The 27060-nt window shown below is 44.2% G+C and overlaps 1 protein-coding gene across 14 annotated transcripts in view; it reads right to left on the minus strand.

Moving 5' to 3' along the window:
* The window catches only part of srcin1b (SRC kinase signaling inhibitor 1b), a 185385-nt gene extending 158713 nt beyond the window's left edge, over positions 1 to 26672 (minus strand). For 5 of the 14 annotated variants that reach the window (XM_054749529.2, XM_054749534.2, XM_054749528.2 and 2 more), the window contains exon 1: positions 26399 to 26671. In XM_054749529.2, coding sequence (XP_054605504.1) covers positions 26399 to 26420 — 22 coding nt within the window. In that variant the 5' untranslated portion in view covers positions 26421 to 26671. Of the gene's footprint in view, positions 1 to 6607; positions 6928 to 24823; positions 24873 to 26360 lie in introns of those variants that run through there. The other 9 variants (XM_070545839.1, XM_054749535.2, XM_054749530.2 and 6 more) reach the window with 6 other exon arrangements.
* Between the last annotated feature and the right edge of the window lie 388 nt (positions 26673 to 27060).

The following is a 27060-nucleotide window of genomic DNA, read 5'->3' on the forward strand; positions in this document are numbered from 1 at the left end:
TGAGTGCAACCCAGACCCAAGCGTGTTTCTGTCACTGTAGGACTGCTCCAATTTCTTAAATTTCCCAGTATTTCATGCAATGTCATTTACGCCACTGCCAGCTTCACATTACACAGTTAAGCCTCCTTACGTGGAGTTCTGCTCTACGTAACAAGTGGTGTGTGCTTCTGTGTGTGCACATATTGTAAATTGCAAAGCTTGTGGTTAAATTCCTGAGAAGAAACCCCTAACTGCATACAACGCCAGCAGCAGACACATCCCCTGATAGCCGGTGTCTCAGAATGACAAACTGCTGTAAAAAATATCTGCCTGACATGACAAAAAGTCATCTGTCAACACGACTGAGAGATTCTGGAGTCAGTTTAAACCAGATCAGGTGATGTCACCAGGTACCAGAACCCAGTTAAGTGTTAAATGCTGTAGACATTAGAAAAACATGTGTCCCCGTTTTCTTTAATGAAAAGAAATAAGCTTTTCTATCTGAACACGAGAGAATAATTCAGTTCAGTGGCTCCACATCTCCTTCCGGCATCACTAATGGAGGCAGACTCACAGAGACTGCAGTCTACTTCCGTCTCTGCTCGTTATCCCTGATCTCCTCCGTACTGCTCGTGTCCCCTGTCTCCTCTCAACCCTCGGCATGCCGGGCTGGCAGCTCTGTTGGCTTGAAGCCAGAACTGATACCAGAGTCTGTGTAGGTCGGCCTTCCCCCGGGGAAGAAGGCAAACACAGTCACAATACGTTTAACAGGAGGCTGTGCCCTAGTGGATCAGATCATTGTGTTCTGGCAGCAGTGCAAGAAATATTGTTTTGTCACGTTACATCATGGAACAAAGCTATTTAAACCATAAACCATTCAGATAACTCCTCAGACGAAACGCTTGTAACAATCCAGCGACCTTAGAGGATCAGTACGTCACCGAAGACCTAGAAGATGTTTTAAAAACCTCAATGATTCAGTAACATTATAAAATCAAGAGTTTACCTAGGACCCTACCTGCCAGCATGTCAGCTATTTAAGAAGAGTGGCTCGCAAACCGTTGATCTGATCTGAACATTAATGAAGCACAGAGAGACGCAACCTCTCTACAGAGTCCAGATTGTGGTTCTGCTCTTTCACCGTTTGTTCCAGTCTCCTCACGACCAGTTACACTGTCCAGGTTCCAACTTTCTCCTCGTCCTCTGATGGCCGCTGCTCTGTCAGCTGAGAGGGTAATGAAAGCAATGACGCGTTAATAGATTTCACTTTCACTTACAAGCTTCTGTCACTCCTTTTATTGGGTTATTAAAAACAAGTTGAACCATTGTAATGAATGTAATGGATTCCACTCAACCTCCTGCGGTGTATGTCCTAACCAGTAGGTGTTTCTATGAAGAAAATACAACTGCAGGAATAGCAGCATGATAGGTAATTTGATTTTATCCATATTACCTTAAAGGACGACACACCCTTTGATAGAGAGAGAGAGAGTAAATTGATTATTTGTAATGTCCATGTGTGTGGCTCAACCAGCCCCCACTCTGCTCCAGCCTCAGCCTTTACCTCACCAGCTCTGCATACCCGTGGTCTCCATCAGGAGACTAGAATGTTAGGTAATATTTAATCTCCATAACCCTGGAACCTGTAATAACACACATGACAAAAAGGAAGACATTTTACCCTGAGTCTCCAAAACATGGAGAGTTAACGCAGAGAAACCTCCTCCGAGGCTTCCCCACGTCACTCCCGTGTGCTCCCAGTTTGTCAGGGGCTTTATTCACAAATGGATGGGGGAGAAGGCGGGCCTTCTCAGGTTACAGAGGTACAGTTTTCTTGCAATCAACATCCTTGCTCAACCTTTCATGAACAGCAACAGTTGGCCATCTTTTAGGCCTCAAAAAGGTACAATTATAAAAATACCCAACACAGCAGAAGAAGAGTTTACAGGAAGTTCACTATTCAGACAGAAACCAAAATTTAAAAATGTTATCCAGGAATGAAAGATTAAAAAACTCTGCAGATATTCACTAATAAATGGAAACCATCGTGTATTGGCTCCACCAACGGCAGCCAAACGACCCATTCATGTGTGTGTGCTCCGTAATTATTTACTTCAATCCTGTTGGTATTTCGGAGATTTCTGCTCCTCCATCTCAAACAAACACACACACACACACACACACACACACACACACACACACACACACACACACACACACACACACACACACACACACAGTGCTAGTGTTGGTTGTAGCTAGGACTTGAGGGTATTCTTTCTTTCTTATCCACTGATGCCGAGCAGCAGACACTGTTTGAAACAAGTCTGCTGTCCCATATTTGGGTTAACTAAAAATGGCAGAGGAGTCTAAGATCTAAGAGTTTACAGCACACGCTGCTATAAATATTCTAGATGGTGATTGAGTTCATCCACATCTGTAGACCAATATTGGTCAGGTCTTTGTTTATGTTAAATGTCCTGCACTTGTATAACATTTTTCTGAGTCTCTTTCTGAGTGCTTTACACTACAGTAAATCATTCATCCATGCACACACACACACACACATTCAGAGACTGAAGGTGATGAGCTACATTGTAGCCACAACTGCTCTGGAGAACACTGCCGTACACATGCATCACTGGACAACCACCAGCAGGGCAAACTCCAAATCTCTGAGATCATCAGGCGCGGATTTAGGACTGAAGAAGATCCGGGGCTTAACACACGCGCGCGCGCGCACACACACACACACACACACACACACACACACACACACACACACGTGACACACACACGTGACACACACGAATCATATGTCTTGTACCACATAATTTTTAATCTGAAGCTACATATTAAGCATTTTCAGGGCAGAGTATTGTTCCTGTTAGTGTTTAGTGTGAGATGATAGTAAATATTCCCGTTCTTTCTCAACAACTTTACCTGATAAGCTAACTTTAGGCAAACCAGCAGCACAACAAATATTTTCAAATAAGACTCACAAACCTGAGTCAACACCAGTCTCATCAAAGCTGGGGTTCTGTCGTTGTACTTTTGGTCTAAAAGACGTCCTTATGTCCATCTTCACTCATGCGTTTCAGGCAGAGAGTGTAGAAGAAGCCGGCTGCTGAAGGGCTTCTTCTTCAGTGGTGGAGGCTCAGGCAGGCTGTATACAAACTACTGCCAGCTGCTCCCTCTCTGTTGGACTTTGGTACTGCATGTTACTTCCGCGATTTAGATCCGGGGCTTTTCATGACACATCCGGGGCTTCAGCCCAAGTAGCCGAGCCTAACGCCGCCCCTGGAGATCATCCTGACATTTGGAGATTTCTTCTACAGCTTCAAGCCTTGAAATCATCAGCTCTTAGTTTGATTCTCTCCTGACACTGAAGGATGAAACTGACATATAGCAGAGCAAAAATACGTACGTATCTGGCAGCCAAGTATTGCGCAAGTTGTTCCACTCAAAAAGATGAGAGGGCTCTATCATTTTCACCATAGGTACACATCAACTGTGAGACAGAATGTAAAAAAAATCACTTATTTTTATATTAGTACAGAAAATATCCAGAACCTGCAAAGAAGCAAGAATTTTGGCTCTTAACTTTTAGTTAACTCACGCTGATTGGTTGTAACTCAGTAGGAAATGACATCAGCAGATGTCGTTCAAAACAACCACCATTAGTACAATTAGGCAAGTTACTTGTGAAGCAGATGGGAGAAAAAGAAAATTAACACCGCGCCACTTTAACATTACCGTTACTAAACTCCTGACAGAAAAACTCGGGGAAATGCTCTCATAACAACGTAATTCATAGGCTTTTGTTGTCTCACAGTGCGCCATAAAAGCTGAGCTTCTTCTGTTCTTCACACAGCTGCTCTCCTCCTAATGGATTATGTTATGATATACTTCTAACTTTTTATATTATTGTTACTGTGGACGCTTTTTGGCACTAGTCAGTGACATCGCTCACTGTCGAAGCAGTCGCGATTTGCTGACATGGGTGCAAAGTCTCTTAAGGGCTGAATCTGAATGGAGACACAACAGATGAGAGAACCGGGACTTCCTGTCTTCCGCTCAGTTTCCCCTCTCAGTATTTACCCCTAACTTCTCATATCTTCACTTCAGTGGGCCGGTCAAAAGCACGATTTTCAGGAACCAATGGAGTACCAGAACAGGGGTAAGGACTCACAATCACAGACATACGTAGACACCCGTAGAGAGTCCCTGTCTATTGGAGCTTCCGTAGTGGCCGGCTGCCATCTTATGGCCGTTACACACTAGCATTAGTAAAATTAGAAGGATTGCTAGTAAAGCAGGGTTGAAGGAAAAGAAAACAAGCAGCCATCTTTAAAATCACAGATACTAAACTCCCAACACCAAATAATGCACCAGAACTTGCTGCTAATGTCCGTGGACACTTTTTGGCACTGATCAGTGGCATCACTTGGTGACGAAGCAGGTGCAACATCTTGAAAGGGTTGAATTTGTATGGAGACACAATAGCTGAGAGGACCGAGCCATCGTTTCTCCCAGTCAGTGTTTCCCTTCCCTTAAATTTCCCAGAACTTCTGTCGTGGAAACACGACTATTACGTGACCAAAGAATGAGGTAATCTGACTACCTGCATTTACTTAACGACAAGGTTATTCCACTGATGGATGATTTTCTTCCCTGATGAAATGTGTGTATTCTACGATGACAATGCCAGGATTGATCAGGTTGAAATTATGAAAGAGTTGTTCAGGGAGAAATCCGTCATCAGAGCGTCGGGACCTTAACCCCACTGAGAATCTTTGAGATGTGCTGGAGAAGGCTTTGCATCACGATTGGACTCTCCAACAATCCGTATGAGATTTTGGTAAAAAAAAAAATGCAACACGGATGGAAATGAATCGTTTGACTCATTGAAATTATGCCACAACAAACGTGTGCTGTAAGCAAAGTTATGTTAAATGTTAGAGTGAGACCTTTTCTTAGAAACAACTTTGTTTTTGGCCAGCCAGTTTAAAATCCTCCAACTTACACACAAAATAAAAGTCTTAATATTTAATATACATTACAGAATACGGATTAACTTTATTATTTACCCTGTTAAGCCACTTGTGCGTTTTAATAGTATTGCATGCAGACACATGGCTGTGTGTGGCTCTGGCTGTTTGGACAGTTAACTAGAAGCGAATGTGTGGCATCTACAGCATTATTATTTAGTTTACAGGAATTAGTGAAGGTGTCTGGAATAAAACAGCATCTAGGTTTACATCCGCACAACATGTTTGAAGCCCAGCGAACCCAAGACTCGACATCATAAAATAAAAAAAGATCTTAGAAAAGCTAGAAAGATAAACGTGATTCTGTTTTACGTAATCTAAATAAGGACAGACACAAAAAGGATGTAAAGGCTCCATCAGAATGCAGCTGGTTTTGCTGCTCCACCAGAGATCTCAACATCAAAGACGTCGGAAGCACGGCATGAGCAGCGACTCGGATTAAAACCTCGTTCCATTTTCTTTCCTTCTCCAGGCAATGACAACTTCATTCCCAACATATTCCAGAAAGGGAAAGGCTCCTGCAGTCTCGATAAGTAACAGCAGATATCAAATCAGCATCAAAGTAAAATGTGAAGCTGCACATTCTGAGTCACCAAATGCTCCATAAATGCTTTAAAAAAAACACACAGAGGGGGAGATCCGTTTCTGAAGTTTGATTCTAACTGGGACATTCAAACGTAGCCCTTATGAGGTTCTGTGGCCGCAGCACGTGTGACCAACAGACATGGACGTAATTTTGGGGGGGGACAGGGGGGACATGTCCCCCCCACTTTTTCCAAAGACAAGTTTTGACCCCTGCACTTTTTACCATCCAAAAACAATATTACACTATATTAAATTGACACTGGTTGAGCTCTAGGACCAAGCGGAAAACAACCGTTTGTGTTGAAGCCTGTTTCCCATTAGAACATACTGTAAAGATAACCCCCCCGTGTCCCCCCCACTTTTAAACTGAAAATTACGTCCATGCCAACAGAACACAGAACAGCGCTGATTTCCTTGAAGCAAGTCAGCTTTATGACATCTATGAATTAATTTCACAAGAGTGAATAATCAGTAGCCTATTTGCATCTCAAGGAACTGCACCAAGTCCCCTGAGCAGACTGAGGAGGAAGTTATTACTACTGCCCTCTTGGGCACATGTTAATAGTTAGGAGGAGCTCATGAACATTTCCAGGAAGAGCTCGGATCAGGAAGGTCCTAGTAGACACTGTCCTTCATTTAAAGCAGAAGCTATTTCCATGAGAAGGTCAGACTCGGTTAGTTGACTGCTGCATACGTTCCTTCCCTACACGACAATCACTGCTCAGCCTCCCGCCCCCCCTCCCTAATTCTCCTTTTCTGGCTCCTCTCTCCCCCTGCTATCGTTCTGTGCCTCTCTTGGGGCTATGCAAAGAAGCTGGATAATCTTGGTGCATGCAGACTGCTAGAGCACTCTGCAGAGGCTGAAGGCTGAATCGAAACCCTAAAATCAGCTCGTGCGTGATGCTGTTTGAGCAGAAGTGAATGAACGAAAGAGTGGGTGGATGGAGGGACAGTCAGACGGATGGATGAATGGATAGATGAATGAGGCGTACCTGGCTCGTGGTCCAGTGAAGGTTGGTGTCCCCCTCTGGCTGAGGTTCTACATGGTGGTGGTGTGTTTGTGTGTGCACAGGAGTGAGTGGTGCTGAAGAGCCAGGGAGAGTGCACTGTGCAGAGGATTGGAGGCAGGGTACTGAGTGTGTGCTAAGACAGAGCCTGAGCATCTCCCTCCCTCTCTCTGCGAGTATAATCCTTTCTACCGTCTACAGAGAAGAGCTGAAAATGAAGCAGCTCTATCTCTCCCTCCACTTCCCTCTCGTTCTGTATCTCAGCGTTGCACATGAGCCCCGAGCAGAATCACCCTCCCCAAACCTCCACCTTGCAGTAGATGGAAGCCAGAGCAGCAGAGAGCTTTACCTCCTTTTTGGTGAGATTGTGGGTGTTTGTGCTGCATCCAGTCCTCCGAGTAATCACACCATCACTCCAGCTTTGCCGTTTGAAACTTTTCTGTTAGCTGGGCTCTAAGAATGTGTGTTTCTGCACTAACATAATGTTTTGAAGCGGACTTGTTTGTGAAGAGCCTTTGTCTCCATTTGTGTGTTCATTTCTGCTGATGATTTCAGAAGCACTATGTAAATGTTGTCAGTGACTCAGACAAACCTTTATCCCATCTGGAAGCGTCTGGCGGTACATCTGAGCAGGCTCCATGCTTCGTGTGTGAAGGGACTCAGAATGCTGCTGACAGTTGCCAGCGTTATGTAATTGCTCATTCCTGACATTTTATGTGTTGTGTTTGATATTTAACACCATCTGATTGTGTGTGTGTGTGTGTGTGTGTGTGTGTGTGTGTGTGTGTGTGTGTGTGTGTGTGTGTGTGTGTGTGTGTGTGTGTGTGTGTGTGTCAGCTACTGTCAGAGCCGTGTCCAGGACTTTTAAAATGGGGTGGCCCATGTGGGACACTTGTTCATGCATGGGTGGCACCAATGATTGTGCTTATTTATTTATTTACACAAATCGTTTATTTATTTACTTTCTTGTGAATTTTGGAGTTTCACATTGCACAATCACCATTTTCATCTTCTAGATTTGTGGTGGTTAGCACGTCACTTCTTGTTGCATTATTGCCACCAACTGGAGTTGAGTGGGACTCTAAATACTATTTATGTGAATATGAAAAAATAATAAATAATATTAACACTACAGAAATGGGGGCGACGGTGGCACAGGAGTTAAGAGCTCGCCTCGCAATCGGAAGGTCGCAGGTTCGAGACCCGCTCAGTCTGTCGCTGTCGTTGTGTCCTTGGGCAAGACACTTAACCCACATTGCCTGCTGGTGGTGGTCGGAGGGACCGGTGGCGCCAGTCCTCGGCAGCCTCGCCTCTGTCAGTGCGCCCCAGGGCAGCTGTGGCTACATTGTAGCTCATCCCCACCAGTGTGTGAATGTGTGTGTGAATGGGTGAATGACTGATTGTGTTGTAAAGTGCCTTGGGGGGTTAAAGGACTCTAGAAGGCGCTATATCAAATACAGGCTATTTTACCATTTACCATTTAGAAATGTTCTGTAGGCCTGGGCTAGAAGACAATGTTAAAGGTGCATGCTACCACACACTATTTTTGGAGTTTACAACTCAAGCCTTTTGTCGACAATGTAAAGTCAATTTAAACTGGAACTTAGTAGGGTGGCACCTGGGGTGGCCAATCAGATTCTAAGGGTGGCGTGTGCTACCCCAGACCACTCCCTGGACACGCCCCTGGCTACTGTAACCCCTAAAGAAACCTGGGTAATCCTACTTTGTTTGAGATGGAGGAGCAGAAATCTCTGAAATACCAACAGGATTTAAGTAAATAATTACGGAGCACACACACATGAATGGGTCGTTTGGCTGCCGTCGGTGGAGCTGGCTCATTATGTGTGGAAGACAAGACGCGCTGAGAGGTAAACTCACTCATTTTTTAACACCTTTTGGTGCTGCCAACAGCGATGACGCACACAGTCATATCATTTGGCAGAAGCAATCGGATACAATTCCCTAGACGGTAAATTTAGCTAGTATCGTTTCAACCAGACAGATGTGATCATCCTGGCTCAGATCTGTTCACCTGTGATCCGTGTTTAGCTTTGACACTGTTGGGTTTAAGGTCACCCAGCCTCTAAATCAGCATCCCTGCTGCACAAAGTTTGTTTGGTGCTTTTAACAACAACACAAATTAGACCAAACACATTTATTTTTCTAGATATTAACTTTCTCCAAACACTGACAGACAACGTCCAATAAAAATGATGAGAGTCAAACAATGAATACAAAGTGATCAGGTGTTTTCATAACCGCACTCAGCTGAGCACCTCATCACTAGTTCAGACTCGGAGCTGATGTTGATGAGTCAGCTGTTCTCTGTGTGGAGCGAGCTACAAACACATCCTGTTACAGCTCAACATCTGGAAACCCGAGTTTGAGATGTTTTAGTGTTTGCTGATGTTGATGAGCCGTGGTGACAGAGCTGGATGATGTGGAGACAAACATATATTTTATGTATTAAATGGGTTGGTTTGTTTTCTACTACTGTGGGGAAATTCTCCTCTGCGTTTGACTCGTCCTTAAGTAGCAGTGGGCTGCAATCTGTATCACACCTGGGGGGGCAACTTCGGGTTCAGCACATGGCCAGCCGGGACTGGGGATCGACCCATGACCTTCAGCTCTGTGCGTTCAGCCACAGTCGCCGCCCCAATGATGTAATGATTATCCTGATGATTGTTCATTCTTCTTTTTGTTCATGTTATCCTGGCTTATCCCTTAGTCATGCCATTACGAGCTCAGACAAGCATTGTTTCCTTATTTTGCTGGTTTTACTCTCTTTACTCTCCAGGTTTGTTATCAACATTATTGTTGCAATCTTTGTTCTCTCTCTCTCTTTATCTTTAACCCTTAGGTTTAACCCTCTAACCCTTCAGGCTCGGAGTGTCTTTCTGGTCTTCTCAGACCCCAGTGGGTCCATTCTGTGCATGCTTTCTTTTCCCCTGTTGTCCTTACTGTGCTGCTTTCCAAAGAGGGATTGCCGTAGTCATCGTTGTCGTCGTCTTCCTCCGCTTATCCGGGTCCGGATCGCGGGGGCAGCATCCCAACTAGGGAGCTCCAGACCATCCTCTCCCCAGCCTTCTCCACCAGCTCCTCCGGCAGGACCCCAAGGCGTTCCCGGACCAGATTGGAGATGTAACCTCTCCAACGTGTCCTGGGTCGACCCGGGGGCCTTCTGCCGGCAGGACATGCCCGAAACACCTCCCTGGGAAGGAGTCCAGGAGGCATCCTGACCAGATGCCCAAACCACCTCAACTGACTCCTTTCGATCCGGAGGAGCAGCGGTTCTACTCCGAGTCCCTCCCAAGTGTCCGAGCTCCTCACCCTATCTCTAAGGCTGAGCCCGGCCACCCTACGGAGGATACTCATTTCGGCCGCTTGTATCTGCGATCTCGTTCTTTCGGTCATTACCCAAAGCTCATGACCATAGGTGAGGATTGGGATGTAGATCGACTGGTAAATCGAGAGCCTGGCTTTCTGGCTCAGCTCCCTCTTCACCACGACAGATCGGCTCAGCGTCCGCATCACTGCAGACACCGAACCAATCCGCCTGTCGATCTCCCGATCCCTCCTACCCTCACTCATGAACAAGACCCAAAGATACTTAAACTCCTCCACTTGAGGTAGGACCTCTCTCCCGACCCGGAGTTGGCAAGCCACCCTTTTCCGGTCGAGAACCATGGTCTCAGATTTGGAGGTGCTGATCCTCATCCCAGCCGCTTCACACTCGGCCGCGAACCTACCCAGCAAGAGCTGAAGGTCAGAGCTGGATGAAACTAGGAGGAGCACATCATCTGCAAAAAGCAGAGACGAGATTCTCCTGCCACCAAACTCGACACACTCCACACCACGGCTGCACCTAGAAATTCTGTCCATAAAGGTAATGAACAGAACAGGTGACAAGGGGCAGCCCTGGCGGAGTCCAACCCTCACCGGGAACAGGTCCGGCTTACTACCGGCTATGCGGACCAAACTCACGCTCCTCTGGTAAAGGGACTGAACGGCCCTTAACAGAAAGCCACCCACCCCATACTCCTGGAGCGTCCCCCACAGGGTGCCCCTGGGAACACGGTCATAAGCCTTCTCCAAATCCACAAAACACATGCGGATTGGTTGGGCAAACTCCCATGCCCCCTCCATCACCCTTGCAAGGGTATAGAGCTGGTCTACAGTTCCACGGCCACGACGAAAACCACATTGCTCCTTCTCAATCTGAGATTCAACTATCGATCGGACCCTCCTCTCCAGTACCTTATATAGTCTAACCTGTGTTTTCCTCCCCTGTCTCCAGAAGGTGAACACGAGAACAAACAGCGATCATCTTCATCCTCTCAGACTGCAGTAGCTCTGTCCACCCACATGTCTGCCCGTGAGTCTACATTGTGTACCTCTGTATGTTAGGGCCAATTTCTCCTTCCTCTGTGGCCACTCAAACACCTCTGATTACCATTTTAGCTCAAGCACCCACCCCCTCCCATATGCATACCCCGGATGCTGTGAGGCTCCAACTCAATGATACGCTCTCCTCCGTATGATGGCTGTGGGGTGGAAACTCCAGCCCAGAGGATTATGAGTGTGTCAAATTGGCAGAATGCATCAGCATTGGACTGATCACAGTCACATTTCCCTTCCTGGTCATTTATCAAGATAGATAACTCAAACGTATAAAAAGCCTGAAACAGTGCCTGGACCCATTTTCTGCTTAGTGGACAGAGCAGCATGGAAGAAGATGGAGGATAGGAAAAGCAGGAAGAAGATAAGACCAAGAGATGTAGTGATAAGAAGAAAATCCTACTTTCAGCACAGCTAAAATCAGATCAGTGAGACAGAGATGGAAAACAGGAAGAAACCAACAAATACGTTGCTTTTGTTGCAGAGTGTTTGAATTCTGTTTGGGAGCCAAGTAGCAGAAATATAGAGGAAAAGGGACACTTGTCTTCCTGATGGCTGCTGGGGAAAGCAGGAGCTGCACAGAGGAAATACGATCCAACAGCATGTGAACAGTGTGTGTTGGAGGCTGTTGGGGGGGGGGGGGGGGGGGGGGGGGGGTACAACTGTGTCTGCATGTGTGCAAAACATGAAATTAGAAAAGTCAGATAGAAAACTGCTGGATTTACAGCAGCATGTTTTAAGCCTCTTTCCCCCTCAGTGTGCAGACATGTCTTCTTTATCAGAACCACCAAACGTTCTGCTCACTGATCCAAACAGATGGTTAAATAATATCAGACCGGTATAATGCAGCTGAACCAAAAAGACTGCAGCTATCATTTAAATTCACGCTGAAGGGGAAGCTGTCCATGATGTATTGAACAGAAAATAAAGTTCAAAGATGGCTTCCATTTGCTCCGGCCGAAGCTCATCTGTCATAATAGACTTTACCTCTGCAGTTTCAAAAACTATGTCCAGTCCTTTACAACTTTATTTGGTAACTTTTACGAATTAGTTAGTGGCCTGATCCACACGAGCATGAAGAAGCCCAGTGTCACTAGAAATCTGTTTTCTGTTGCCCATCATCACTGCAGCTCACCATTTAGCACCAATGTTTTTAAATACGTCTTTGTATTAATTTTAAACATCCAAATTCTCCAATCTGATCTGTTGGTTGGGACAATTTGACTAGTTATTTTATAATCTAGTGAATCTAACTGAGTTGCATCTACTGCAGATGTCCATCTTACAGGTAAAACAAGTGTCATGTTGTGAGTGTCTGAACCACGACATACAGAATCAGTTCGCAGACTACAGTGAAAGTTTAATAACTTATTAATGGAGAAACCAAGGGAGCAGCAGAAATGTAGCCGGGATCTTGAACAGGGGTCAGGCGTGGGAATCTGCAGACCGATGGAGGTTAGATCCAGCTTGAAAAGGGCAACAGAGGATTTTAGTGATCTTTTGAGAACTTACAGTCTGAGAGAGGAAATGGCTCGAGGGGGGAAGTTGGTCCGGTCTGGGTCGAAGAAGCTTTCTAGGAGCAGGGATCCAGAGGTGGAGGTGGGGGGAGCTGAGCGTGAAAGGGTGCAGATCCAGGTGAGCATCGGTGGGCTACTGGAGGTGGAATTGGCCAGGGAGGGACTGAGAGACAAGCAGGTGTAGAAGTTCTCCAGAATTCTGCCAGTCAGAGATGGGAGTGGAGGGTTTGTCCGTAAACAGCAGGAGATCCAAAAAAAAAAAAAAAAAGCAAAAATCCAAAATTCAAAAATTCAACAAATGCTCAAAGGCTAAAATACTTGAACAGCTATAATTCTCTAGGTGGCTGTTAGAAGGTACCCAGGTAGAGTAATCATCCAACGAAGTGATCTTCTTCTTCTTCTTCTTCTGGGATTTAAATGGCAGTTGGCACACAACGAATGGTGCATTACCGCCACCAACTAGTGTGGAGTGTGGTCTGGAATAGCGCTCAAACACACACACACATATATATATATATATATATATATATATATATATATATATATACATACACACACACACACAAACACACACACACATCAAATTCTCCCAAACACCCTTATCTCCTTCAAAAACTGAAATAAAACCTGAAAACAGTCACTCTTTGAATTCTGTCTCAATAAATCAATAAGGTCGAGTTTCACCTTCATCTGACTAAGAATTTGAATCATTTTCCTCCTTTCTGCCTGATATTTCCTACATTGTAACACAACATGACCTATAGTTTCTTCTTCTCCACAATACCAACGATACCAACGAAGTGATGGCGTCTCTCAGCTGCTTAAATACTCCCTGGCCGGCTGATGAGCTGATGATCGGCAGCTTGGCCACCTCCAGACACGCCCAGCTGCAGAAGGAGACTCAAAACCACACAGCAAACGGCTGGAGGAAAAAACCCAGACCGTGACAACAAGCTGGACTCGTTGCTGTTTGAACGGCACTCGGAGATGCTGTAAACGGGTTCTACAGTGATGCAACAAACTGAACAGAACGTTAATTTGAGCATCAAACCGATGTGGATAATCAGCAGACGAGCAGCTTGTTGAATGTTTCTCTGTCATCTAGTCATTAGAGCAGCGAAGCGGAGTCTGTCTGCTTTCTGAGGATGTGTCAGACCCGTCACCCAGCGTTAGACGACCAGATCCCAGCTGTCACACAGCACATGGTAAACAGAAACACCCTGTGGATGGTCGTTTTACCATTTACTCTGGTGTTTACAGTCCAAGTATTTACTTCATATGCTGGGATTAAAAAAAAAAGAAAAATGTGCCTCAATAGCGAAGTGCCACAAAAGCAGGATTATGCTGTGAAGAAACAGACCAAATGAGACACTTTGTAAGACTAGGGCCTAGTCCACACGTAGCTGGGTTTATTTTTAAACGAATATCCGCCCCTCCAAAAACTTGCATCCATACCACCGCGTTTTAAAAACAAACTCTGTCCACACGTACCCGGATAAATACGTTGTTGAGGACATGCCAGACCTGTAGGCGGCAGTACTTCCCCCGTTCTTAACCTCGTCCTTCGTCTGTGGTCTTCCGCAAGGAGCAGTAATTCCGCTTGCAAAAACAAACAAGCAAAAAGCGCTTGGACAATTGATGGATCGGGTAGTGACAGAGCGCAGCTCTGAGGGCTTCCATGATGTCGGCTAGTGTAAACACAGGTCGCACACGTGATGTCAGCATTTTTTTGTCGCGGAAAGTGACGTTGCGGACCTTAAAACTCCGGTTTTGTCCGTCCACACGCAGACACCCAAAACGGAGAAAACACAGATCTTCACTTTGGCCGGCGTTTTAAAAAAGATCCGTTTTCATGTGGATGACAGGCTAAAACGTAGAAAAATATCTACGTTTTGGCAGATCCCCGGCTACGCGTGGACAGGGCCTAGGGGGCAGAAAATCTCCATGAAATTCTCAGGAATATTGTGGGGTGAATTAAAATTTATTTGCAGGTTTGATGGAATCAAAAGTGTTGTGTACAGATTCAGTGTACACAACAACAAGCTTCTGTGTTGTTGCTTTGTGCCTTCAACGGTTGTCAGCCACAGCCGAGTTAAAGGATCAGTTCCATTTCCTTAAACATTTGGAAATTATTTAAATGGTAAAGACCTGCATTTAACATAGCACCTTCTGGGGTTCTACAACCCCCCAAGATGCTTTACAACACAATCAGTCATGTACATGTACACACCCATTCACATGCTGGTGGTGGTGAGCTACAATGTAGCCACAACACCTCTGGGGGCACCGACAGAAGCGAGGCTGTGGTACACCGGTGCCACCAACCAAGGACTGAGCGGGACTCGAATCCACAACCATCTGGTGATGAGACGGGTACTTGACTCCTCTGCCACTATTCTCAAATAGTGGAGGTAGCGATCAGGGAAGCAGTGGAGTACTATGATACAGAGCACTAAAATGAGATCTTCTCAACTTGATGTAAAAGGGAGCGAAACAGAACTGAATGTCATCTGTGGGCGACGGTGGCACAGGAGTTAAGTGCTTGCCCCATAATCGGAAGGTTGCAGGTTCGAGCCCCACTCAGTCTGTCGCTGTCGTTGTGTCCTTGGGCAAGACACTTAACCCACGTTGCCTGCTGGTGGTGGTCGGAGGGACCGGTGGCGTCGGTGCTCGGCAGCCTCGCCTCTGTCAGTGCGCCCCAGGGCAGCTGTGGCTACATTGTAGCTCATCCCCATCAGCGTGTGAATGTGTGTGTGAATGTGTGTGTGAATGGGTGAATGACTGATTGTGTTGTAAAGCGCCTTGGGGGGTTCCATGACTCTAGAAGGCGCTATATCAAATACAGGCCATTTATCTCACACCGCAGCGTGTTTTTCTGGAGCAACTCTTCACGACCTCCTGCTTTGTTTTTGTTGTAATGGCAAAAAATACGCAGTTTAACAAAACATGCTACGGCTGTGGGAGCATCGATCAGGTGTGACTACTAGATTTGTCTTGTGTGCCTTACCCTAACAGAACTGAAGACAGCAATGAAACACACACTCCCATAAAACTAAGATTTACGCTTGAGTTTCCTGCTGAGTCAGCTGCTGTTGTCTATGCCTGCAACAGAACTGAGAGCTGGTGTTGGTTTCACGTATCGGGGTACATTTAGAGGTACACGTACAGTACTATAGTATCAAACAGATGTCCGATGCTGATTTAGGTTATCCCTTATGGCAGGGGTGTCAAACTCATTTTAGCTCAGGGGCCACATTGAGGGAAATCTAGTCCCAAGTGGGCTGGACCGGTAAATTAAAAAATACTTCAGATTGTTTTCTTTGTTTTAATACAATCAATATAAAACAAGGCTGGAGCCTGAGGATAGTGTAGTACAAGTACAACACCTGAAGTGTACTTGAAAATTTGAAAAATAAAATAAAATAAAAATCAACAAATAAAAAAAACATTCCTTAGTGATTCAAAGAGCTTACAGATCACATGGTAAGATCAGTTTCATACAGTACTTAAAGTATATTTGACTCGTTTTACTTTACATCTTTTAGCTTTCACCAGCACATCAATATCAGACGTCACATCCTGAGTGGCGGCCAACTTCAGGATGTGATTCAAGTTCTTGTGTGAGCCTTGAGCGCAGCTTTGTTTTATTTATACTCATTACAGAGAAAACTTGCTCACAATGATAAGTTTATTTTCACTCTACATTGTAAAGTATGAAAATAAAGTTTACACAACCATCTCGCGGGCCGGATTTAATCCGCTTGCGGGCCGGATCCGGCCCGCGGGCCGCATCTTTGACACCCCTGCCTTATGGTGGTGTGGATGTGGAGATCCAAGGATTCATTGTGCTTTTACTCTCTTACTCGCTCTCCTCGCACCTCACCTCGCTGATGCCAGCCTCCGACCCTGGATTATAATCCTACTATTTAAACAAACACTATTTCTCAGTGATGTCTGAGTGACTAACTAATGTTAGATTAAAGATATCTGTTGACTGCTCACAGACTGCTGCTGTGTGTTAGAAACAGATTGCTCTTTGTGCTGTGAAGGCTGACATTAACATAATCTGAAAGGCTCCTTCTTCTAACAGAGATGTTACTGAAAATAACAACTGAGCAAGGTCAAAATGTTGCTGCTTTTACACCCCAAAAAAACATCCAAATATGAATATCCATGGTTCATTTTTCGAATCTAATTTTTCTCTGAACTTCCCACCTGACTCAAAATCCCTGAGTATGCAACAGCAGCAGGAAGATCTTCACATAACCTCACATGCTCAAGAAAATACTTCAAAAAGGCACATTCCTGTGAAAAAGCCTCCCTTCAGGTGAGTTAAAGCTACAACAGCAGTGTGATATGTTCTCTGTGGTGGAGAAAACAGACATTTATGATCCAGAAAATTCTTCCACAAAACAACAAGAGAGTTTTTGGTAGCTGCAAAAGCTTCTGCACCAAAATATAAAACATTTGTTCCCAAATTTCTCTGCATCTGTGTGAAATGTGGAACTGTGAAAGCTGCAGTCAGAGAAGCTGACTGGCTGGTGCGGCCAACGCGCTGTGAGCCTTCAAAATATTTACAACTGGGGACGTGCTTCAAAGACGGCTTTTAAGTCTGAAATCTGAGGAAAAACGGAGTTAGTTTCTAAACAAAAAGTCAACAAGACTCCCACTCTGTAGAGAAATAAATGATGCAAAGAATAAACGGCCTTATTATTCATTTTTCTAGTTATCAGCTGTACTTCTACGTTTTTAGTAACTGCATACTAAGTAGTCTGGATAAATATTACAACATTTATATAACGTGTTTTCATATTTATCAGCTAAATTCTGCAACTTAACTTTATGTGGAAGAAGGGAATCATTTTAACTGCAATCTGTAATAAATATAAAATTTTAACATCCAAAGTAATTATGTATCATGGTGAAACGGCAATGCAGAGTTTTCCCCTTTTCCAGAATTATGCATGTTTTTAGCAATGCGTACGAATGAGCGCTGCTCAGCATTAGCCAATAGACTGCGCCTGCGTACAGATGTCAGTCACAGAGCAGGCATGCTTGGAGGACGCACCTAGATGATGCAGAGTTGGTGACAAGGGTCAAGGGTCACTGAGTTTACCAAACCAAATTTGAGTTCCAGTAATTAGTTCTAAAGGTTTTTAGAATCAGTAAAATGACAACCGAGCCTAATTTAGTTTTAAATTATTACACACTTTCTGCAAGTCCGATAAACATCGTCTAACTCCTCAAATATCACTGTGTGTGTCTCCTATATGATATATTTAATCATTTTTTATAGTAACAACCAACGATTTATACAGGAAAATCATGAAGATTAGCAAGACTGCCCCAACTTACGTAACTATTGAAAGGGTGAGTCATTATAAATTTCTGAGTGTTATAATGAATGATAAAATTAATTGGAAACAACATATAAAACATATTCACAACAAAACTGTAAGAAGTATTTCCATATTAAATAAAGTGAAACATTTCCTGGATCGCAATATACTTCACATGTTATACTGTGCGCTGGTGCAACCATGTTTAAATTATTGTGCAGAGGTCTGGGGCAACACTTATGAAACTACTTTATCACCAATAATAATATTACAGAAGAAAGCCATCAGGATTATTAATAAAGCGGGCTATAGAGATCATACTAACGACCTGGTTTTGAAATCACGATTATTAAAGTTTACTGACCTTGTTCAATTCTTGACATTACAAATAATATATAAAGCTAATGACAAACTACTCCCTGGTAATATACAAAAGTATTTCTCATATAGAGATAAACAATATTATTTGAGAGAGGATCAGAATTTAAAATACCCGTCTGTGCGTACAACAGTGAAAGTCAGTGCATCTTTGTTTGTGGGGTAAAATTATGGAATAGATTAAATAGTGATTTAAAGCAATGTCCAAGTCGTCGTCGTCTTCCTCCACTTATCCGGGTCCGGGTCGCAGGGGCAGCATCCCAAGTAGGGAGCTCCAGACCGTCCTCTCCCTGGCCTTCTCCACCAGCTCCTCCGGCAAGACCCCACGGCGTTCCCGGACCAGATTGGAGATGTAACCTCTCCAGCGTGTCCTCGGTCAACCCGGGGGCCTCCTGCCGGCAGGACATGCCCGAAACACCTCCCCAGGGAGGCGTCCAGGAGGCATCCTGACCAGATGCCCAAACTACCTCAACTGGCTCCTTTCGATCCGGAGGAGCAACAGTTCTACTCTGAGAACATGGTGTTCGTTATGGCCAAACTGCGGCTTGCACAGAAGTCCAATAATGAAACACCACTCGAGTTCAGATCAGGTGGGCCGTTCCTCCCAGTCACACCCCTCCAGGTCAAGCTGTCATTGCCCATGTGAGCATTGAAGTCCCCCAGCAGGACAATGGAGTCCCCTGATGGTGCACTAGCACTCATCCCAGGGATGCTCTGAACTGATATTTGACCCATAAGCACAAACAACAGTCAGGACCCGTTCCCCGACCCAAAGGCGCAGGGAAGCTACCCTCTCGTCCCCCGGGGTAAACCCCAACACACAGGCAGAGAGTCTTGGGGCTAACAAAAAGCCAACCCCAGCCCTCCGCCTCTCACCCGGAGCAACTCCATCAAAGGAGAGTGTCCAACCCCTCTCAAGGACTTGGGTTGCAGAGCCAATGCTATGTGCCGAGGTGAGTCCGACTATGTCTAGCCGGTACAGCTCAACCTCTGCCACAAGCGCCTGCTCCTTCCCCGCCAGCGAGGTGACATTCCATGTCCCAAAAACCAGTTTCCTTGTCCGGGGATCGGACCGCCAAGGCTCCCGCCTTGGTCTGCCACCCGATCCACACTGCACCGGACCCTTCATGTTCCTCCTGCGGGTGGTGGGTCCACAGTTGTAAGGGCCCCAGTGGCGTGTCCAGATCTTTTAAAACGGGGTGGCCCAGGTGAGGCACAGCTTTGTGCATGGGTGGCACCAATGGTTATGCTTTCTTTGTTTTACCCCCAAGCCATTTGTGGACAATGAAAAGCCTGTTTAAAGTTTAAATAGTGTGGTGGCACCTGGGGTGGCCAATCAGATTCCAAGGGTGGCATGTGCTACCCCAGGCCAATCCCTGGACACGCCCCTGAAGGGCCCATTTATCCGGTTCAGCATTAATAATCAAAATAATCAAAATTATTAAGTTCTGGTATTATGAAAATAAACACCAAACTCCGCATGTTAATAGAGCCTTAACAACAATCAATTAACCACTTGTAAGGAAGAATATGTTCTCCATTCTAAAGTCAGATTTAGTTTACTATTAATTAACCACTTAAAGGCAAGAATAAGTTCTCCTTGAATTACTTTGTTAAAAGCCACACATTGATTTGAGCTAATTGGTATATGTGTTAGTCAGCAACAAATCATTTACTTTCAGTTAACAAACCACTATGAATGACTTATTTTGAGAAAACTCTTACTTTATTGCCTGTTAATATTAGAATTACAGCATTGGTAATAAGCACCTAATAATGTCTTAATAATGACTAATTCTGACTTAATAGTCCACTAATATTCATATTCATTGGCAGCTAATTCATGGTTAATTTGTATTCCCTAAACTAAAGTGTTACCCAGTCTTTATCACAGAAACAGATGGACGGCTTAAGGTGCGATATAGTTTTCCATCGATAATTAGATGTTTAATTTATATTTATTTTATTATCTGAGTTCCAACAGTGCAGTAAAATGTATTTAGTGTTTTTAGCACTTCAAAGGCATGGTTCACTCGTTTAATCACTACATTTGCAGTGGATTCTAGTAGGAATGAAAGCCTTCTAATTTGTACTCTGGGTACAAAAAGCCATGTGCCCGCTCAAAGAAGGTTACCACATCAGAAGAGAGCTTCAGGCGACAGGATTTGGATTCTTATTTCCTGATGTTTGGACATCTCACCTATGACTGGCTAACAGCTTCACAACTCTACCATGGACGTTGATGCTTTATCTCCACAAATAGCACAAGCCTGAAAGAGTTTTGCCATGTGGTGAAGTTGCTAATGCTAAGTGTTAGCTTCTACCAGGCTGAGACATTCTCTGTTGTTTCCTGGACGCTTAAACAACAACAGCCTTCCCTGATGCGAGTAAAAATGGGTGAGTCCATGAATGTTGTGTAACGTAGATCTGACAGGCTTTTCTAATCCTAGAGTTTCACCGTCTATTTTACATCAGAAACGAACGCAGGAGATAGGTGTAGGAGACTATTTTCTACCAGAAGCGAATGCAGGAGATAGGTGTAGGAGACTATTTTCTACCAGAAGCTACTGCAGGAGATAGGTGTAGGAGACTATTTTCTACCAGAAGCTACTGCAGGAGATAGGTGTAGGAGACTTTTTTCTATCAGAAGCCACTGCAGGAGATAGGTGTAGGAGACTATTTTCATCTTCAGCCTGCATGAAAAGCTCAGAGTGGCCAATTATAATCAGAAATTATCATTAAAAGCCACACTTTTAAAGCTAAGGTTGAGCGGGTTGTCCAGTAATCGGAAGGTTGCAGGTTCGATCCCGGCTCTGGACAGAGAATTCTGCTGTTGTGTCCTTGGGCAAGACAATTAACCCACGTTGCCTGCTGGTGGTGGTCGGAGAGACCGGTGGCGCCTGTGCTCAGCAGCCTCGCCTCTGTCAGTGCGCCCCAGGGCACCTGTGGCTACATCATAGCTCATCACCATCAGTGTGTGAATGAGTGTGTGAATGTGTGTGTGAATGGATGAATGATACACTGTAGTGTAAAGCGCTTTGGAGTCCTTACTCTGAGAGGCGCTATACAAGTGTGGGTCATTTATCATTTGTACTCATGACAGTAATGTCTGATTCTTAACTTTCTGCTAAGAATAATAAATAAATTAAATGTTGTTACTTTATGGTATTTTCTCTGTTATTGTCTGATAATATCTTTGAGAATCACAGCTGCAGCATCCAAGGCTGACAAAAAAGTACTTACCTAAAAGTTGAAGAATGCTACATCAAGAGTTTAAAACCACTTCTTGATTTAACCCTCTGGAGGCAGGCGTTGCAGATTTGCAACGTTAAAACCTACCTACCTGATTACTCCACGTACGTATTTCATGAGTATTTTTTAACTCAGAAGTACCCCTGAAGGACTTAGTTGTTCGTCCTTTAATCAAAACTTATTTTGAGCCTGAGAGGGTTAAACAACAAGCATCTGTAGAGAACAGATCTCCATTAGTCTGTGTTAAAGTCAGCTCATCCCCACCTGACAGTAACAGCATTAATCAGTCCTTTAAAGTCAGCCTCATCTGCCTGTTCCTCTCTCTGCCCTTCATCTCTTTATCTCCTTCTACGTGTCAACAAGTCAGATCAGGTCTACACTGGAAACCTGCTGCTGCGCATCAATCCTCTGACACATAATTTACCTGGCCTCCTCACATTTTTTCTGATTCCCAGTCACTCGTGATTTGTGAAAGCTTTATTTGTTTCCCGCCTACTCCTCTCAAACACCCCTGGCGAGGGTGGGTGGGGGGCTGCCATGTCAAACAGATGACATGACTCGCACAGTCAGAGCACAAAAAGATGTGGCTGAATGTTCGCGGGTGCTGCTGTTTCTAAGCGCTCACATCAAACCCAATCCTCTGAGTGAGGCAGAATTTTGAATGTGGCCAGTCTAATATCTACAATTCAGAATTTTAAAGATATTTTACACCGCATTTCCCAACGTTTCAAAGACATTCGAGTTAACTCAGATTTATGCAGAGTGCAAGGAGTGAGAGGAGGGTATCGTGTAAATCGATGCTGATTGAAGATAGTGTCTACCCTCCACTTTGGTCTCCGCCTGCCTACAATCAGCAGCAGCATCTCCAGAAGCTCGTGCATTATAATTACGCTTAAATCACAAAGATAAGTGTCTTTGTGTGGAAGATTTTACAAGCCAGTTAAAAACACTCTGCATCAGTGAAGGCATCTCCAGAACACTTCCACCTAGCCAATCAAATAATTTGATCATTTTCTGAGAGGTTATTGAGGCTTGAACGGTTAGCAGCCATATAGAAAATGTATTAAAATGCATTTTGTTAAGTTCATTAAAGTCCTATCATTATTTTAAAGAAAATAATACCACCCTCCACATTTCACTGACTTTTACCATCTTACACTGTTGAACGATAGATGTATTTGTTGTGATCTGTTACCACTCAGGGGCTGACGTAAACGATTCTCTGCTACTGACACATTTTAGCTCAACTCAACTCAACTTTATTTATAAATCGCGCCTTACAGGCAAAAAGATGCCACCAAGGTGCTACACTGATCAAATAAAAACATAAAACAGTTAGTCCAGAAAATAAAACATTGTATCACATGATACAGATAAAACTGCAGTGAGTAAAATCGCTATAAGTAAAACAATAAAACTAGTTAGAAAGGTTAAAAGACAGGTCATAAAAATATGTTTTTAGCCTTGCCTTAAAAACCGCAACAGAGGTGGAAGCCCTTATGCTGAGAGGAATCTTATTCCAAAGCTTAGGACCTGCCACAGCAAAAGCCCTATCACCACGCGTCTTTAGGCGCGTTCTTGGGACCGAGAGGAGCATGAAGTTCTCCGAGCGGAGTGACCGTGAAGGGGTGTAAGGTTGAAGTAGTGACACCAAGTAAGGAGGGGCTAAACCATTTAACGTTTTAAAAACTAGTAAAAGTATTTTAAAATGAATCCTAACATCAACGGGCAGCCAGTGAAGCTCAGCCAGGACAGGAGTTATGTGGTCAAACTTGCGCCTGCCCTCTAAAAATCTGGCAGCAGCATTCTGGACCATTTGCAACCTGGCTATTGAGCCCTAGCTCACACCGAATAGAACAGAGTTGCAGTAGTCCAATCACACCGTAATAAAGGCATGGACCACTGTCTCAAGATCAAGAGAACGATAGATGTATTTGTTGTGATCAGGGGCTGACGTAAACGATCCTCTGCTACTGACACATTTTAGCTCAATATCTGTAGCAGCCATCTTAAATGGGGTTGATGCCAACAGCAATCAGTGATTACACACAAATGCACACACATGTGCACGTACACCCTCAATCATGGACTTACCTTTTAGCTGCAGGCAATGATAAACCCAGACGAGCTCAAAGATTCTGTTTCATTCTTTACAGAAAATGCAACTTGAAGAAAATCCCAACTTCAGATTAGTGAAATCCAGTCCTGTATGAAAAATACTTCAGCTCAGTCCCTGTGCCTTCTATTTCACAATATGGGTCTCAGTGGAAGTCCAAACCATCCACAACAGAGTGGTTCAACAATCTCCTGCTCCCTCTTTCCTTCAATCGTGAGCAAAACCTAGAAACACTTGGTGACATCACCCTTACCCAGAGAGCCAAGTACATCCTTTTCCAGCAAAAAACCATGGTCTCAGATTTAAAGTATCTAGAGTTGCTGAGTTGTGGAGCTCAGACAGAAAAAGCGCAAGAGATCCAGCGGAGCTTCAAGCCCAAACAAGAGGGCTGAACAAACATCACAACTTTTTATTTGGAGAACACATAACTGCAGAGTAGCACCAACAGCTGTCAGCACGGTGGCAGGGGGCTGACGGTTTGGGCTGATTCTGTGGCCACAGGACCTGAATGAGTCCACCACGATCTCCTCTGAAAGCTGACAGTTTCTAGTATAATGCTGGACCGTCTGTCAGAACAATGATCCCAAACACAGCAGCACATTTAAAACAGAAATCCTAATTAAAAAAAATTAAAAGAATCAAGGTGCAACAACGGTCCAGGAAAAGTCCAGACCTGAACCTGAGTTAGATAAATTGGTTGGACCTTCAGAAAGTTGGGTGTCAACAAACCTCAATGAACTGAAGCAACAGAAACATGAGTCCGTCTGTTTTATCCCTTTAGCGTCCACATCAAGAAAAAAGCAAGGAAAATTGATTTGGAGGAAGAAGCTTTAGTTTAATGTAAATCGTTATAAAATAATAATTGGTAGAAAATTAGTTAATTGTTATACAATGTAATACTGTCATTTAGTTCATTATCAATCATTAATAAGCTATTTTTACTAATTAAAGTTAATATTAAGTAATGCATTAGTAAACAGACCCCCTCCCCTCAGCCTAACCTTAAGGGCACTTCAGAATTAACATTATCAGGAATGTTAATAAAGGGACCCTTTGTTTAATCATACTTAATAATGACCCTCGTCATAAAGTGTTACCAGTTCATTTAACACTTCGATGAGATGTAGGGAGTTAAAGCTGTTATAACAAATCTACAGAACAATCTGGGTTTTGAACACAAACACTGTCACGAAACACTCACCCCTCCCCTCGGGTATCTTCCTTGAGACGCTTCTGCCGGGACCAGAAACCTTCGGTGCAAGAGGAAACGAGAAAGCGCTAAACATGTTGCTGTTTTTCCTCAGTTCAAATGTCTTTTGTTGTCCGTGACTTCAAATGGCGTTTTTCTTTTTCTGGATTCTGGTAGTTTGTCCTAAGTGGTAGCATTCAGCTGTTTCTCCTCCTCTGATATTATTGAGCAGAGAACCTCTCACACTAGCGGTGTTCTGTTGCTAAATAACCCTCCCACTGTCTTCATGGGTGACCCCGCAAAGAAAGTTGACCATTGAGCAGGATTGATGGTTTATCCCTTGAGGTCCACATGGCAGGGGTGAGGAGTGAGCACCACCTCACCCCTGCCACGTGGACCTCAAGGGATAAACCATCAATCCTGCTCAGTGGTCAACTTTCTTTGCGGGGTCACCCATGAAGACAGTGGGAGGGTTAAGTGAGTTTGTAACGAATAGAGGACCCAGGGGAGTGCAGCCATTTGGCGAGATCGACTACAGGATGGCCCAATAGTTGCTTTTGGTCCAAAACGTGTTATTGACAGTTGTTTTCAGACAATTGCAAGAGTACCATTTAATGAAATTTACAGTTTTTTTTATCTACAATATATTTATAGATATACTATGTTAGAATGTTGTTAAGAGGCATGAAAAAAATGTTTGAAGCTAATTTGTTTTCCAAATTTGTTATTTAGATGTGCTCTACCAGTGGGCTGACCAGACAGGTAGCAGATAAAACATATTACGTCTATTTTGGACATTACAGTTGGAATGAATCTAAACATCCTGTTTGATTTGAGCTTGTGTGATTGATTTTGTATAGAACCTCCTAAAACTGGTTCCCCCACCCCAATACAAAATGAAACTGAGCCAAATTTTTCCCATATAAATGTCCTTTTCAGCTTTGCTGCCGCCTGCAAAAGGAGACTTGTGTGTTTTCAAACCACAGCATTAAGATTCAGCCGTCTCTTCCTGCCTGACCAACATCAGCTTCTACAAATCCATCAATAGCTCTCTTTCACGCCATCCCAGATGCCGGCCCCCGAGAGCCAGAACATCCACAGTCTTCATCCAACGCAGGCAGTAAACAAGCTCTCCAGACACAGCCCACACCAGCAGCACTCACACCCCCGCTCACAGATAATCAGTCCACTCGATATCACCTCTAAACGGCATTTCAAAGACACTTCCACTGCATTTCAAACGGACTGCAGCACTTAAAAACTGATTACTCAGCATTCACCACGCTTTGTTTAAATCCAAGAGGGAAAATGGAAGCTGAATGCTGCTAGACTCTGCCCCAATTTTTTATATTCATACACTGCAGTGTGCTCGGCTGCAAAAGACCCCCACGAAGTGCTGTACTTTAGCTGTGAGTCACTTTGGCTTAAACCTCTAAAGCGTGCAGACAGGCAGCAAATGGACATGAAACACTGAATTATAGAGAGAGGGTAAAGATGAACAGAAGTAGTTTGGCAGCACGTTAAAGAAAGGCACTCAAGTCAGAAATACCTGCAACTACAGAACGGACGGAGAGAGAGGAGACATGCCTGGGAAGGAGGAATTGCCCATTCTCCGCCTGGATGCAACTGTTGACTCTACCTGCACCGTCACTTTCTCTTCTTTAATCCTTCAGTGTCTGCTAACTTGTCCATGCACTTTTCTTCTACTGCTGCCCCTTCAAGCCCCGGCTCTTCTTCTGGTCCAGTTTGATTATGTGTCTCTGAGAGCATCCTATCTGTGATGATGGGTACGAGTGCACGTTAGAGTGCAGGAGCTTTTAACCATGTCTTACCATGGCCACCGGATAAACTCATCTTTTATGGATGCACAGCCCTCCCCTTTCTGCTGCTCTTAAAGGGCCTGCACCTCCTTCTGGCAGCCTTTGATCTTGTCCTCATCACACAGATCTTCTTTGGATGTGTCAAATTCAGATTCATCGTTTGGACAGCTGAGCTGAGACAGTTATTGACTGAAGTAAAAAAAATAATAATAATAAGGATTTCAGGTATATGTGAACCCAGATGTTTCACTATGCTAACTAATGGTGGTAATAAATAATAAAATATCAGAGCAGCAAAAACTGATCTTCAACAGTGCTGAAGGGCTTGTGTGATGAAACGCTGCAGAGCTCATTTCTAGAGCAGGTTCCTGCTACTAAGAGGGGTTGTTGAGTAAATTCTGCCCTGCCGATGACCGTAACTCAATCCAG

Source organism: Nothobranchius furzeri, chromosome 16 (genome assembly GCF_043380555.1).
Source record: "Nothobranchius furzeri strain GRZ-AD chromosome 16, NfurGRZ-RIMD1, whole genome shotgun sequence".
Taxonomy (NCBI): domain Eukaryota; kingdom Metazoa; phylum Chordata; class Actinopteri; order Cyprinodontiformes; family Nothobranchiidae; genus Nothobranchius; species Nothobranchius furzeri.